Source organism: Xenopus laevis, chromosome 3L, assembly GCF_017654675.1.
Source record: "Xenopus laevis strain J_2021 chromosome 3L, Xenopus_laevis_v10.1, whole genome shotgun sequence".
Classification (NCBI taxonomy): Eukaryota; Metazoa; Chordata; class Amphibia; order Anura; family Pipidae; genus Xenopus; species Xenopus laevis.
This window is the reverse complement of record NC_054375.1, coordinates 159,251,875-159,265,915: the sequence shown is the minus strand read 5'-3', so window position 1 is coordinate 159,265,915 and position 14,041 is coordinate 159,251,875. Positions and strand designations below refer to the sequence as shown.

General features: G+C 41.9%; 1 protein-coding gene across 1 annotated transcript; it reads left to right on the top strand.

The window, feature by feature from the left end:
* The first annotated feature begins 7,884 nt into the window (after window positions 1–7,884).
* plscr4.L (phospholipid scramblase 4 L homeolog) lies at window positions 7,885–13,703 on the top strand. The gene is made up of 7 exons (XM_018253910.2): window positions 7,885–8,071; window positions 8,400–8,453; window positions 9,281–9,308; window positions 9,659–9,843; window positions 11,604–11,759; window positions 12,332–12,493; window positions 13,428–13,703. The coding sequence occupies exons 2-7, from the start codon at window positions 8,406–8,408 to the stop codon at window positions 13,464–13,466; spliced, it is 618 nt and encodes a 205-aa protein (XP_018109399.1). The 5' UTR covers window positions 7,885–8,071; window positions 8,400–8,405; the 3' UTR covers window positions 13,467–13,703.
* Window positions 13,704–14,041: the final 338 nt, after the last annotated feature.

Here is a 14,041-nt window from a genome sequence, read left to right as displayed (position 1 = left end):
TACAAAAGTATCTTATCTGCTGCTGCGGCTGTTCTGGGCTCTCTGCCAAAAGCCAATTAAGTTAGAAAGTTTGGTTCTTTTTCTGGCTAAGTGCAGAGAAAAACTGGACTTTCCAGTACAAACGAGGAACTGCGGGTTGAGTTGTCAAAAGAGGGACTGTCCATCTAAAAATGGGACAGTTGGGGGTACACTCTAGACATTTTCAGCAGATTTTGGCCAAAAAATCTGAAATTGAGGAAAGTCACTGGAAAATGTGAGAATGCTTAAGAGTGACGGGAGACTGGGGTACAGAGCCCAAAATCTGGTAACTCCCTACATCTACACAAGTCAGTCCCAGTGCATGCTGGGTATTGTGGTCTTACATTCAACTTGGCAGTCGGCTAATTGTTAAACAAAAACTACATTACCCAACATGCACTGGGAGACTCAGGCTTGGCACATTAGGGCAAGAAAAAACTTAAAAAGAAGCCCAAATCCCTACCTTGGCTAGTTTGTACTTTCAAAATCAGCCTGGGCTTTAAATTAGTAGCCCAATTTGTCTGGAAAAAGGGCAACCTGTTAACCCCGCGCTCCTGCACTGGCTCCGGCCTGGGGTTTAGTGCTGATTAGTTTAATTACATTTATTGTTACACTGCCCCCTAGTGACCAAGCTCATATCACAAGCTGTTTCTTTCCTTTAACCCCTGCTGGTGCTGTTCTTCCCAGTCTCATCTCCTGTTTCTGTTCCCAGGAGAGATGAGCTGCTCCAGAGTTTGGGAAGGGAAATATTTGTGAATAAAGAGAATTAGTAGATTCCACGTGTAGGTGAGTTCAGATATTTGGCTAATATTGGCCACGGTGCTCGTGCCCAGCTCAGTCCAGACACAGAGGCTCATGGGAAACTCAGCAAGTGGAGTCGGAATATGGAGCAAACTGGTGAATATGATTGGCTGTTCAGCTGTTACATGTGGCCTGAAGCTCAGCCTTACGGTTTCCTATTGGCTTATAACATTAACCCCCTCTGTACTGAGATGAACTGGAAGTGTTTATAGAACAAAAAAGACAAGTGTAAACCATAAACTGTTAACCCCCAACCTCCCACCGCTACAAACCACAGGAAAACCTCTGATGCAACAAGTAACTGCCACTAAATCTGATACATCCCTGATACTTCCCTTTTATGTGACCCAGAGTATTGTATAATAGTACTGAGTATCTCTCCTCTGATACTGATCTCTCCTCTCTGTATAACAGTACTGAGTATCTCTCCTGATACTGATCTCTCCTCTCTGTATAACAGTACTGAGTATCTCTCCTGATACTGATCTCTCCTCTCTGTATAACAGTACTGAGTATCTCTCCTCTGATACTGATCTCTCTCTCTGTATAACAGTACTGGAGTATCTCTCCTCTGATACTGATCTCTCCTCTCTGTATAACAATACTGAGTATCTCTCCTCTGATACTGATCTCTCCTCTCTGTATAACAGTACTGAGTATCTCTCTCTGATACTGATCTCTCCTCTCTGTATAACAGTACTGAGTATCTCCCTCTGATACTGATCTCTCCTCTCTGTATAACAGTACTGAGTATCTCTCCTGATACTGATCTCTCCTCTCTGTATAACAGTACTGAGTATCTCTCCCTCTGAATACTGATCTCTCCTCTCTGTATAACAGTACTGAGTATCTCTCCTGATACTGATCTCTCCTCTCTGTATAACAGTACTGAGTATCTCTCCTGATACTGATCTCTCCTCTCTGTATAACAGTACTGAGTATCTCTCCCTGATACTGATCTCTCCTCTCTGTATACAGTACAGTACTGAGATATCTCTCCTCTGATACTGATCTCTCCTCTCTGTATACAGTACTTGAGTATATCTCCTCTGATACTGGATTCTCTCCTCTCTGTATAACAGTACTGAGTATCTTCTCCTCTGGATTACTGACTTCTCCTCTCTGTATAAAAGTACTGAGTATCTCTCGCTGATACTGATCTCGCCTCTCTGTATAACAGTACTCGACGTATATCTCCTCTGATACTGATCTCTTCCTCTTCTGTATAACAGTACTGAGTATGCTCCTCCTCTGATACTGATCTCTCCTGCTCTGTATAACAGTACTTAGTATCTCCTCCTGATACTGAATCTCTCCCTCTCTGGTTATAACAGTACTGAGTATCTCTCCTCTGATACTGGATCTCTCCTCCTCTGTACTAACAGTACTGAGCATATCTCTCTCTGATACTGATCTCTCCTCTCTGTATAACAGTACTGAGTATCTCTCCCTGATACAGGATCTCTCCTCTCTGCTATAACAGTACTGAGTATCTCTCTCTGATACTGATCTCTCCTCTGGTATAACAGTACTGAGTATCTCTCCCTGATACTGATCTCTCCTCTCTGTATAACAGTACTGAGTAATCTCTCCTCGATACTGATCTCTCCTCTCTGTATAACAGTACTGAGTATCTCTCCTCTGATACTGATCTCTCCTCTCTGTATAACAGTACTGAGTATTCTCCCTGATACTGATCTCTCCTTCTGTATAACAGTACTGAGTATCTCTCCTCTGATACTGATCTCTCCCTCTCTGGTATAACAGTACTGAGTATCTCTCCTCTGATACTGATCTCTCCTCTCTGTATAACAGTACTGAGTATCTCTCCTCTGATACTGATCTCCTCCTCTCTGTATAACAGTACTGAGTATCTCTTCTCTGATACTGATCTCTCCTCTCTGTATAACAGTACTGAGTATCTCTCCTGTACTGATTCTCCTCTCTGTATAACAGTACTGAGTATCTCTCCTGATACTGATCTCTCCTCTCTGTATAACAGTACTGAGTATCTCTCCTCGATACTGATCTCTCCTCTCTGCTATAACAGTACTGAGTTATCTCTCCTGATACTATCTCTCCTCTCTGTATAACAGTACTGAGTATCTCCTCTGATACTTGATCTCTCCTCTCTGTATAACAGTACTGAGTATCTCTCCTGATACTGATCTCTTCCTCTCTGTATAACAGTACTGAGTATCTCTCCTGATACTGATCTCTCCTCTCTGTATAACAGTTACTGAGTATCCTTCCTCTGATACTGATCTTCTCCTCTCTGTTAACAGTACTGAGTATCTCTCTGATACTGATCTCTCTCTCTGTATAACAGTACTGAGTATCTCTCCTCTTGATACTGATCTCTCTCTCTGTATAACAGTACTGAGTATCTCTCCTGATACTGATCTCTCCTCTCTGTATAACAGTACTGAGTATCTCTCCTGATACTGATCTCTTCCTCTTCTGTATAACAGTACTGAGTATCTCTCCTGATACTGATCTCTCTCTCGGTATACAGTACTGAACAGTACTGAGTATCTCTCCTCTGATACTGATCTCTCCTCTCTGTATAACAGTACTGAGTAATCTTCCTCTGATACTGATCTCTCCTCTCTGCTATAACAGTACTGAGTATCTCTCCTGATACTGATCTCTCCTCTCTGTATAACAGTACTGAGTATCTCTCCTGATACTGATCTCTCCTCTCTGTATAACAGTACTGAGTATCTCTCCTCTGATACTGATCTCTCCTCTCTGTATAACAGTACTGAGTATCTCTCCTTGATACTGATCTCTCCTCTCTGTATAACAGTACTGAGTATCTCTCCTCTGATACTGATCTCTCCTCTCTGTATAACAGTACTGAGTATATTCTCCTGATACTGATCTCTCCTCTCTGTATAACAGTACTGAGTATCTCTCCTCTGATACTGATGTCTCCTCTCTGTATAACAGTACTGAGTTATCTCCCTGATACTGATCTCTCCTCTCTGTAGTAACAGTACCTGAGTATCTCTCCTCTGATACTGATCTCTCCTCTCTGTATAACAGTACTGAGTATCTCTCCTCTGATACTGATCTCTCCTCTCTGTATAACAGTACTGAGTATCTCTCCTCTGATACTGATCTCTCCTCTCTGTATAACAGTACTGAGTATCTCTCCTCTGATACTGATCTCTCCTCTCTGTATAACAGTACTGAGTATCTCTCCTGATACTGATCTCTCCTCTCTGTATAACAGTACTGAGTATCACTCCTGATACTGATCTCTCCTCTCTGTATAACAGTACTGAGTATCTCTCCTCTGATACTGATCTCTCCTCTCTGTATAACAGTACTGAGTATCTCTCCTTGATACTGATCTCTCCTCTCTGTATAACAGTACTGAGTATCACTCCTCTGATACTGATCTCTCCTCTCTGTATAACAGTACTGAGTATCTCTCCTCTGATACTGATCTCTCCTCTCTGTATAACAGTACTGAGTATCTCTCCTCTGATACTGATGTCTCCTCTCTGTATAACAGTACTGAGTATATCTCCTGATACTGATCTCTCCTCTCTGTATAACAGTACTGAGTATCTCTCCTCTGATACTGATCTCTCCTCTCTGTATAACAGTACTGAGTATCTCTCCTCTGATACTGATCTCTCCTCTCTGTATAACAGTACTGAGTATCTCTCCTCTGATACTGATCTCTCCTCTCTGTATAACAGTACTGAGTATCTCTCCTCTGATACTGATCTCTCCTCTCTGTATAACAGTACTGAGTATCTCTCCTGATACTGATCTCCCTCTCTGTATAACAGTACTGAGTATCTCTCCTGATACTGATCTCTCCTCTCTGTATAACAGTACTGAGTATCTCTCCTCTGATACTGATCTCTCCTCTCTGTATAACAGTACTGAGTATCTCTCCTGATACTGATCTCTCCTCTCTGTATAACAGTACTGAGTATCTCTCCTCTGATACTGATCTCTCCTCTCTGTATAACAGTACTGAGTATCTCTCCTGATACTGATCTCCCCTCTCTGTATAACAGTACTGAGTATCTCTCCTGATACTGATCTCTCCTCTCTGTATAACAGTACTGAGTATCTCTCCTGATACTGATGTCTCCTCTCTGTATAACAGTACTGAGTATATCTCCTGATACTGATCTCTCCTCTCTGTATAACAGTACTGAGTATCTCTCCTCTGATACTGATCTCTCCTCTCTGTATAACAGTACTGAGTATCTCTCCTGATACTGATCTCTCCTCTCTGTATAACAGTACTGAGTATCTCTCCTCTGATACTGATCTCTCCTCTCTGTATAACAGTACTGAGTATCTCTCCTGATACTGATGTCTCCTCTCTGTATAACAGTACTGAGTATATCTCCTGATACTGATCTCTCCTCTCTGTATAACAGTACTGAGTATCTCTCCTCTGATACTGATCTCTCCTCTCTGTATAACAGTACTGAGTATCTCTCCTGATACTGATCTCTCCTCTCTGTATAACAGTACTGAGTATCTCTCCTGATACTGATCTCTCCTCTCTGTATAACAGTACTGAGTATCTCTCCTCTGATACTGATCTCTCCTCTCTGTATAACAGTACTGAGTATCTCTCCTCTGATACTGATCTCTCCTCTCTGTATAACAGTACTGAGTATCTCCTCTGTAACTGATCTCTCCTCTCTGTATAACAGTACTGAGTATCTCTCCTCTGATACTGATCTCTCCTCTCTGTATAACAGTACTGAGTATCTCTCCTGATACTGATCTCTCCTCTCTGTATAACAGTACTGAGTATCACTCCTGATACTGATCTCTCCTCTCTGTATAACAGTACTGAGTATCTCTCCTCTGATACTGATCTCTCCTCTCTGTATAACAGTACTGAGTATCTCTCCTCTGATACTGATCTCTCCTCTCTGTATAACAGTACTGAGTATCTCTCCTGATACTGATCTCTCCTCTCTGTATAACAGTACTGAGTATCTCTCCTCTGATACTGATCTCTCCTCTCTGTATAACAGTACTGAGTATCTCTCCTCTGATACTGATCTCTCCTCTCTGTATAACAGTACTGAGTATCTCTCCTCTGATACTGATCTCTCCTCTCTGTATAACAGTACTGAGTATCTCCTCTGATACTGATCTCTCCTCTCTGTATAACAGTACTGAGTATCTCTCCTCTGATACTGATCTCTCCTCTCTGTATAACAGTACTGAGTATCTCTCCTGATACTGATCTCCCCTCTCTGTATAACAGTACTGAGTATCTCTCCTCTGATACTGATCTCTCCTCTCTGTATAACAGTACTGAGTATCTCTCCTGATACTGATCTCTCCTCTCTGTATAACAGTACTGAGTATCTCTCCTCTGATACTGATCTCTCCTCTCTGTATAACAGTACTGAGTATCTCTCCTCTGATACTGATCTCTCCTCTCTGTATAACAGTACTGAGTATCTCTCCTCTGATACTGATCTCTCCTCTCTGTATAACAGTACTGAGTATCTCTCCTGATACTGATCTCTCCTCTCTGTATAACAGTACTGAGTATCTCTCCTCTGATACTGATCTCTCCTCTCTGTATAACAGTACTGAGTATCTCTCCTCTGATACTGATCTCTCCTCTCTGTATAACAGTACTGAGTATCTCTCCTGATACTGATCTCTCCTCTCTGTATAACAGTACTGAGTATCTCTCCTGATACTGATCTCTCCTCTCTGTATAACAGTACTGAGTATCTCTCCTCTGATACTGATCTCTCCTCTCTGTATAACAGTACTGAGTATCTCTCCTGATACTGATCTCTCCTCTCTGTATAACAGTACTGAGTATATCTCCTGATACTGATCTCTCCTCTCTGTATAACAGTACTGAGTATCTCTCCTCTGATACTGATGTCTCCTCTCTGTATAACAGTACTGAGTATATCTCCTGATACTGATCTCTCCTCTCTGTATAACAGTACTGAGTATCTCTCCTCTGATACTGATCTCTCCTCTCTGTATAACAGTACTGAGTATCTCTCCTCTGATACTGATCTCTCCTCTCTGTATAACAGTACTGAGTATCTCTCCTCTGATACTGATCTCTCCTCTCTGTATAACAGTACTGAGTATCTCTCCTGATACTGATCTCCCCTCTCTGTATAACAGTACTGAGTATCTCTCCTGATACTGATCTCTCCTCTCTGTATAACAGTACTGAGTATCTCTCCTCTGATACTGATCTCTCCTCTCTGTATAACAGTACTGAGTATCTCTCCTGATACTGATCTCTCCTCTCTGTATAACAGTACTGAGTATCTCTCCTGATACTGATCTCTCCTCTCTGTATAACAGTACTGAGTATCTCTCCTCTGATACTGATCTCTCCTCTCTGTATAACAGTACTGAGTATCTCTCCTCTGATACTGATCTCTCCTCTCTGTATAACAGTACTGAGTATCTCTCCTCTGATACTGATCTCTCCTCTCTGTATAACAGTACTGAGTATCTCTCCTCTGATACTGATCTCTCCTCTCTGTATAACAGTACTGAGTATCTCTCCTCTGATACTGATCTCTCCTCTCTGTATAACAGTACTGAGTATCTCTCCTGATACTGATCTCCCCTCTCTGTATAACAGTACTGAGTATCTCTCCTGATACTGATCTCTCCTCTCTGTATAACAGTACTGAGTATCTCTCCTCTGATACTGATCTCTCCTCTCTGTATAACAGTACTGAGTATCTCTCCTGATACTGATCTCTCCTCTCTGTATAACAGTACTGAGTATCTCTCCTGATACTGATCTCTCCTCTCTGTATAACAGTACTGAGTATCTCTCCTGATACTGATCTCTCCTCTCTGTATAACAGTACTGAGTATCTCTCCTCTGATACTGATCTCTCCTCTCTGTATAACAGTACTGAGTATCTCTCCTCTGATAGTGATCTCTCCTCTCTGTATAACAGTACTGAGTATCTGAGAGACTATAAGAGTACACAGCAGATATAGGGGTGGGACTGGATATATAAACCCTCCCACTTGGGTAGTGCTGGGGGCGGGTGCTTGAGGAGGAGGAATTGGGTTTATTACTAAGACACAGTAATCTCTGACGTCTCTGGGGAAATAATAAAAGTGTCACAATTCCATGAGTTACAAGAACATTTCCTGTTACTTTGCTTAATGTTCGGTGCCCAGGAGGAGTAAATCACAGGGAGAAGAGATATCTTCTTACACTGGGACGTAGGAAACAGCTCTCAACAGTGTGAGTGTGTGACAGTGTGTAAGTGTGAGTGTGTAAGTGTGAGTGTGTAAGTGTGTGACAGTGTATAAGTGTGAGTGTGAGTGTGTGAGCTTGTAAGTGTGAGTGTGACAGTGTATAAGTGTGTAAGTGTGAGTGTATAAGTGTGAGTGTGTGAGTGTGTAAGTGTATAAGTGTGTGACAGTGTATAAGTGTGAGTGTATAAGTGTGAGTGTGTGAGTGTGTAAGTGTGTGACAGTGTATAAGTGTGAGTGTTTGCCTGTGTTCAGTATTAATGGTGTTTGTGCAGATGATTTGAATGAATTGATTTGTTTCCCACAATCTCTTACAGGCAGAAATGGCAGGGCCCCCAGTGATACCCCCAGGTCTGGAGAACCTTGTGCAGGTGAGACCTCAGTTATCAGACTGGCACCTTGTTTGCCCTGAGAGATCAGGCTGCAGCCAAAGGGGAGGAGTTACTGTAGGTTTTATGGAGGGTCCCATGATGAGAATATGTTGGTGGGTGTGAGGGAGGGTCACTGTAGGTGGAGTCAGTTTGTATTGGTGGTGGGACAGTCATTTCTAGCCATTGCCAGTCTTGGTATTTGGGTGAGGAACAATAGACTCTCACACAATTCCTTGCCAATTCATTTGTATTGAAGCCTTAAAACTGACCCACTGTATATATTACTTTTTAGATGAGTTTTGTGGATCAATAAACTCATTGCCATTGAGTCAAGACAGAACAAAGAGTTGATTGTCTGGTTATTGAGTAGAATGTTCTTCCTTCAGTCAGGATCAGTTGAGTCTCTTGGAGTTCAGCCAAGGTGGGAAGGACCTGAAATATCTCTGGGGTTTGTCAAGGACTTTGGTGATTCTCCTTGAAAGAGGTCTTGATAGCCAATATATAACATGTTCAAACAAAGCATGTAAAAAGCTTCTTTTGTCTCTTCCATCTGTATTAGATGGACTTTGTCCACCACCAACCCATCCAACGGTGGTAATGGTGTTGTGGGACCATGGGGTGGGGATGGGCAGCATATAACCACCCTTGCTGAGTATGTTCTTAGGTTTGGCTCCTTGCAAAATTGAGATGTTCCTATGGATTTAGCTAGGAAGAAAGAAGAAGCGATTGTTGGGTCATGGGAAGCAATGGGTCTTCATGCCTGGATCAGTGGAAGAGAAATACCCTAAAGCTTTACTTGTTTCTCATTTCTTTCTTTGACTTGACAGATGGACGAGATCAGGATCAAACAGACACGTAAGTTGCTTACAACAAATAGAGCTGCCATTTTCCCCATATTCAGCAATGGGTTACAGAAGTGGTGGGATTGAAGCTTTATTTTATACTCAGAGTAACATGATTATTGGCTTTTGTCTCTTCTTCTGGGGCTCGATGCTGGTGGACTTCTTGGTGTATCTTTGCTTTTCTCTTTCTGCATTTTTATTGGCATCTGAAAGTTTTTCGGGGCAGGACCTTCTTTACGGTGCAATACTTTCTACTCATTAACTTCCAACAGTTCCTTGGGGGCTGACCCATTGCCATTTATGCTTTGCTTGTTCGTTGAATTTGCTTGGTCCTTTAGGGCTTTATGTTCTACCAAATTGCAGGACGCAGCACATTTCAGAGCTACTGCACATATGATCTTCTAGCCCCAAATGGGGCATTGCTGTACCAGGCTGAGGAGAGACGGGAATGCTGTGGTCCTAGAATTGATGTATCAGTCCAGAACCCCCATGGGCAACATGTTCTTTTGCTTCTTCTGCCTTCCTCTTATTGTTCCTGGGAAACTCAGGTAATGCCTCTGGGGCAAAAGTACAAATGCAGCCATATATATATATATATATATATATATAGTCATACCCATAGCATTTAGTGATATAGAGCAGTGCCATGCAAAAAACTAGGGAACATGATAGTCCCTCAATGTGAAAGCTTCATTAGCCACAAATGGACAACTGTAATCCAAAATGTCCTTCAGGGACAGAATACAGCCCTGAGCTCTAGGAATTGGGCTTGTGTTGAACTTTTTACCAATTGTTTTAATTAAAAAATATCTAAGCCAGTTTAACTTTAGCACTTGTTTATCCTGAAGGAACTGATAAAACTAACTGCCAGGACACTGAGAAGCCCCTGATAATGAGCCACTCAAAGGTGGCTGCTTGGATAGGGGAGGGGTTTGTATGTTTAAAGGGGAAGTAAAGTGTAAAATAGAATAAGGCTAGAAATGCTGTATTTTGTATACTAAACATAAACATGAACTTACTGCACCACAAGTCTAATCAAACAAATGATTTATGTTTTCAAAGTTGGCCACAGGGGGTCACCATCTTGTAACTTTGTTACACATCTTTGCAAGACCAAGACTGTGCACATGCTCAGTGTGATCTGGGCTGCTTAGGGATCGTCAAAAATTTTCAAAACATTACAAGTCAAATAATATCTGCCAGAAGCCGATACAGCAAGACTGATTAATAATCAGAATATACAGACTGCACTGGGTCCTGTGTTGTCATGTAATCTAATGTGGATTTTATAGTTTTTGTATTGTTTAATATAAACTTTCTCCAACTCTGCAGAACCAGTGGCTGCAGCAAAATAATCCTCCAAATAGAATCCCAGTTTATCTGTTTAAATCTGGCTCCATGATCTTTGTCCCTGCAGCTGGAGCTGGAAACAGTAAAGGGGATGTAAAGGCAAAAATAAAATCCAATACAAATCTCTACACAGTCGCCGACTGCTCTACAGGGAAACAAACAAAGCTGCTTGAGTTCTGCATGACTGGGAAGTAAGGCGGGGGCTCCCCCTGCTGTACATAAGTATGATTGTTTCCCTGCAGAGCAGTTAGGGACCGTCTACAATTCCTATCCACAGCAGTAAATGAAGGGAGAATTTCACTGCATACAGTCAGGTTTCTTATAAAAACGATACACATTTTTTAATTAAAGTTTATTGGAGATAGGTTTCTTTTTCATTAAAGAAAGTAAAAATTGGATTTTATTTTTTTGCCTTTACATGCCCTTTAAAGGCAGATAAGGTGCTCTAAACAAATTGCCTTGTTAGTAAAGGGGGGGGGGTAAGGTCAGTGAAAATACAGTAGTTTAATTTTCAAATGAGTGTTTTATAGTTGATCAGGTCCTCTTATGGTGAATTCATAAATGTACAACTTTTAAACAAACCTTTTTACATGAACTTGGTCAGTTGGGGGATGAAGAAAAGGGGCAGAAATAATTATAAATGTATTTTTGACACATTTATATCAGATTCCTCAGGCTCACAGTGTCATATCACCCCAACCTCACATTGTGTGAAGTGATGGATTCTGGGAAATTTCTCTGCTTTCCAGGGAATATTTTCCCCACCCACTATGGAGCTCGGAAGCAAAAGCCAAAAACAATTCCATACAAGTATATGTAATGACTCTATAAGGGGTCTTGTATCTAGGAAGAACGCCACAGAATCAGTCCCTTTGTTTATTAGATTATTCATTTTTTATTATTTTTTTCTTCTGGAAAACTCCTCTACCATGTTGTCTAACCGTGTGCTGAACCTTAGTTGCAGGTCTCTTCGGGCTCTGGGACCCTCCTTGGGTTCATCGATAGGAGTTGGTCGACTATGAACTTCACTATCTTGACACCCACCGGAGAGAAATCCCTGAAAGTGCAAGGCCCGGGCTGGGGCGGTGGGTTCATGTCTGATGCCAACTTCCAGGTATGAGTTGATATGAGGACCCACCAACTAAACATTTGAGGACATTATTCATATTAAGATAAATGATGCTCATGGCTCTGTAGTGGCCCTACTAGGGCAAGGTGACCCACTCATGGTAGAATAAGTAACGCACAGGGCCGGCTTTACATAGTGGGCACCCCTAGGCCCACTGCCATTCGTCACCCCTTTCCCCTCCATGCAGACAGTAGTAATGGGGATTGGCACACGGGAAATTAAAAAAAAAGATTATATCACCAGCGCATCCCCAGTGTTTTTGAACCAATGTGGGTGGGGTTGGGCAGCATGGCACCCCCCTAAAATCCTGCCACCCTAGGCCCGGGCCTAGGTGGCCTTTCCACAAATCCGGGCCTGGTAATGCAAGGCCTAAGCATTTGTCTGTTGATGTTTCCGATGGTAAAACCTCAAGGCTAAGATATATTGGTCTTTGAGAGGGGAAAGCATTGAATGGATATGGCCCCAAATCCTTCTGTTGGCCAGGAGCCACGTCCACATATCTGTGTCAGAAGACTAACATGTGAGTGACTGGCTTAACCATTTCATTCTTCTTCCAGGTGATCATGTACAACAGCCAGGCAGCTTTAGGCTTGATTACTCGTGTTTGGAGAGGGATGAAGAAGGAATTCATGAGTCCCAATGACTATTACACAGTCAAGTTCCCCCGTGACCTGGATGTAAAGGTGAAAGCTCTGCTGGTGGCCTGCACCATTTATATTGTAAGTATGCAGAGTAATTCCTAGTTCCACTCAACTTAATGCTGGGCATATACATAAAGATCCAAATCACCCCAACTTGGGTCTGGGCCAATAGTCAAGTCATAATGGGAGCTCTTTTCCTGGTCATCCCCTGGGAGGCATAATAAGCACGTGGGTAAAAAAACACTTTGTGAAAAACTGCGTCTGGTTCCTGTAGTGGACTGGGCTTGTAATTCTCCTACCCCTCCACTAGATGTCATGCCACCAGGAGAGAAGACTTTAGGGTGGAGATTATTTGAAAACATTTCACCCTCGTGTGAATGGCTTCTTCAGTTCAACTGAGCATTTCCCATTTCTGAAAATGTAATTGCTAGGGCCCAAATTCCCCTAGCAACCATGCGTTGATTTTGAATAAGAGACTGGAATATGAACAGGAGAGGCAATAATTACAGAGCATTTGTTTTTTTTAGATGGGGGGGTCAGTGACCATCATTTGAAAGCTGGAAAAGGGCAAGTAATTGAAAAACTATAAAAAGTAAAGTAGACAAACTGAAAAGTTGCTTAGAACTGGCCATTCTATAACATACTAAAAGTGAACTTAAAGGGGAAGTAAAGTCTAAAATAGAATAAGGCTAGAAATGCTGAACAAACATGAACTTACTGCACCACAAACCTAATCAAACAAATGGTTGCCCCCAGCAATGAGGAATGTGCCAGTCCAATAACCTGCCAATGGCAGAGAACTAAGAGGGGACATTTATGATTGGGGGGGTTTGTGACAGTTTGGGGTGCAAACAGGGACAGTTTTACTCACATGTGTTTATTGTGCTGCCTCCGGGGGCGACTTTCAGCAACAGATCATTTCAAGCTCAGTAAAAAGAGGCAGAACTCCTGCCCCATAGAGTTGGCTTCCCAAACCCAAAAATCCTCATTTTGCAATGTGTTTCGATCGCAGGATTTTCTGCATTATGAAGAAAGAAATCGCAGCTCCTAACTGACCCCCTACACTGGAGAGAACCAGAGCATGTCTGTCCACTGGAGACCCCATTTGGGGCAAATGGAAATTTTGGGGGTCACAATGAGCTCATCCCCCGCCCCACTCAGATCTGTCATCCGTGTATTTGTTATTGTTGCACCATGCGGGGTCTCGTTATCTTTTACTATGTTATAGAATGGCCAATTCTCAGTAACTTTTCAATTGGTCTACTTTATTTTTTATAGTTTTTTTAATTATTAGCCTTCTTCTTCTGACTATTTCCAGCTTTCAAATGGGGGAGTCACTGACCCCATCTAAAAACAAATGCTCTGTATGGCTACAAATGTATTGTTACTGCTACTTTTTAGTATTCATCTTTCTTTCTTTTCAAATTCTTTTTATTGAATTTTGCAATAAAACAATATGACTGTTTTACCGCATGAAAACAAAAATGTGTGCAGTTTCCTATTTCAAATGATTAACATTCAGATTTTTACATGAACAATAAACAAATATTGTTAACTATTTTGACCTGTTTCTGATATTCACTATTGCTCAAAACACAAGGATTTTAAAATCCAAAACGAGAGATG

Bases quoted from the DNA above. Each gene is read 5' to 3' on its own strand.
- plscr4.L (XM_018253910.2), top strand. From the start codon at position 8,406: ATGGCAGGGCCCCCAGTGATACCCCCAGGTCTGGAGAACCTTGTGCAG. The intron at 9,844-11,603 runs GTAATGCCTCTG...GCTGAACCTTAG, and splicing joins ATTGTTCCTGGGAAACTCAG to TTGCAGGTCTCTTCGGGCTC. The intron at 12,494-13,427 runs GTAAGTATGCAG...TTTCGATCGCAG, and splicing joins TGGCCTGCACCATTTATATT to GATTTTCTGCATTATGAAGA.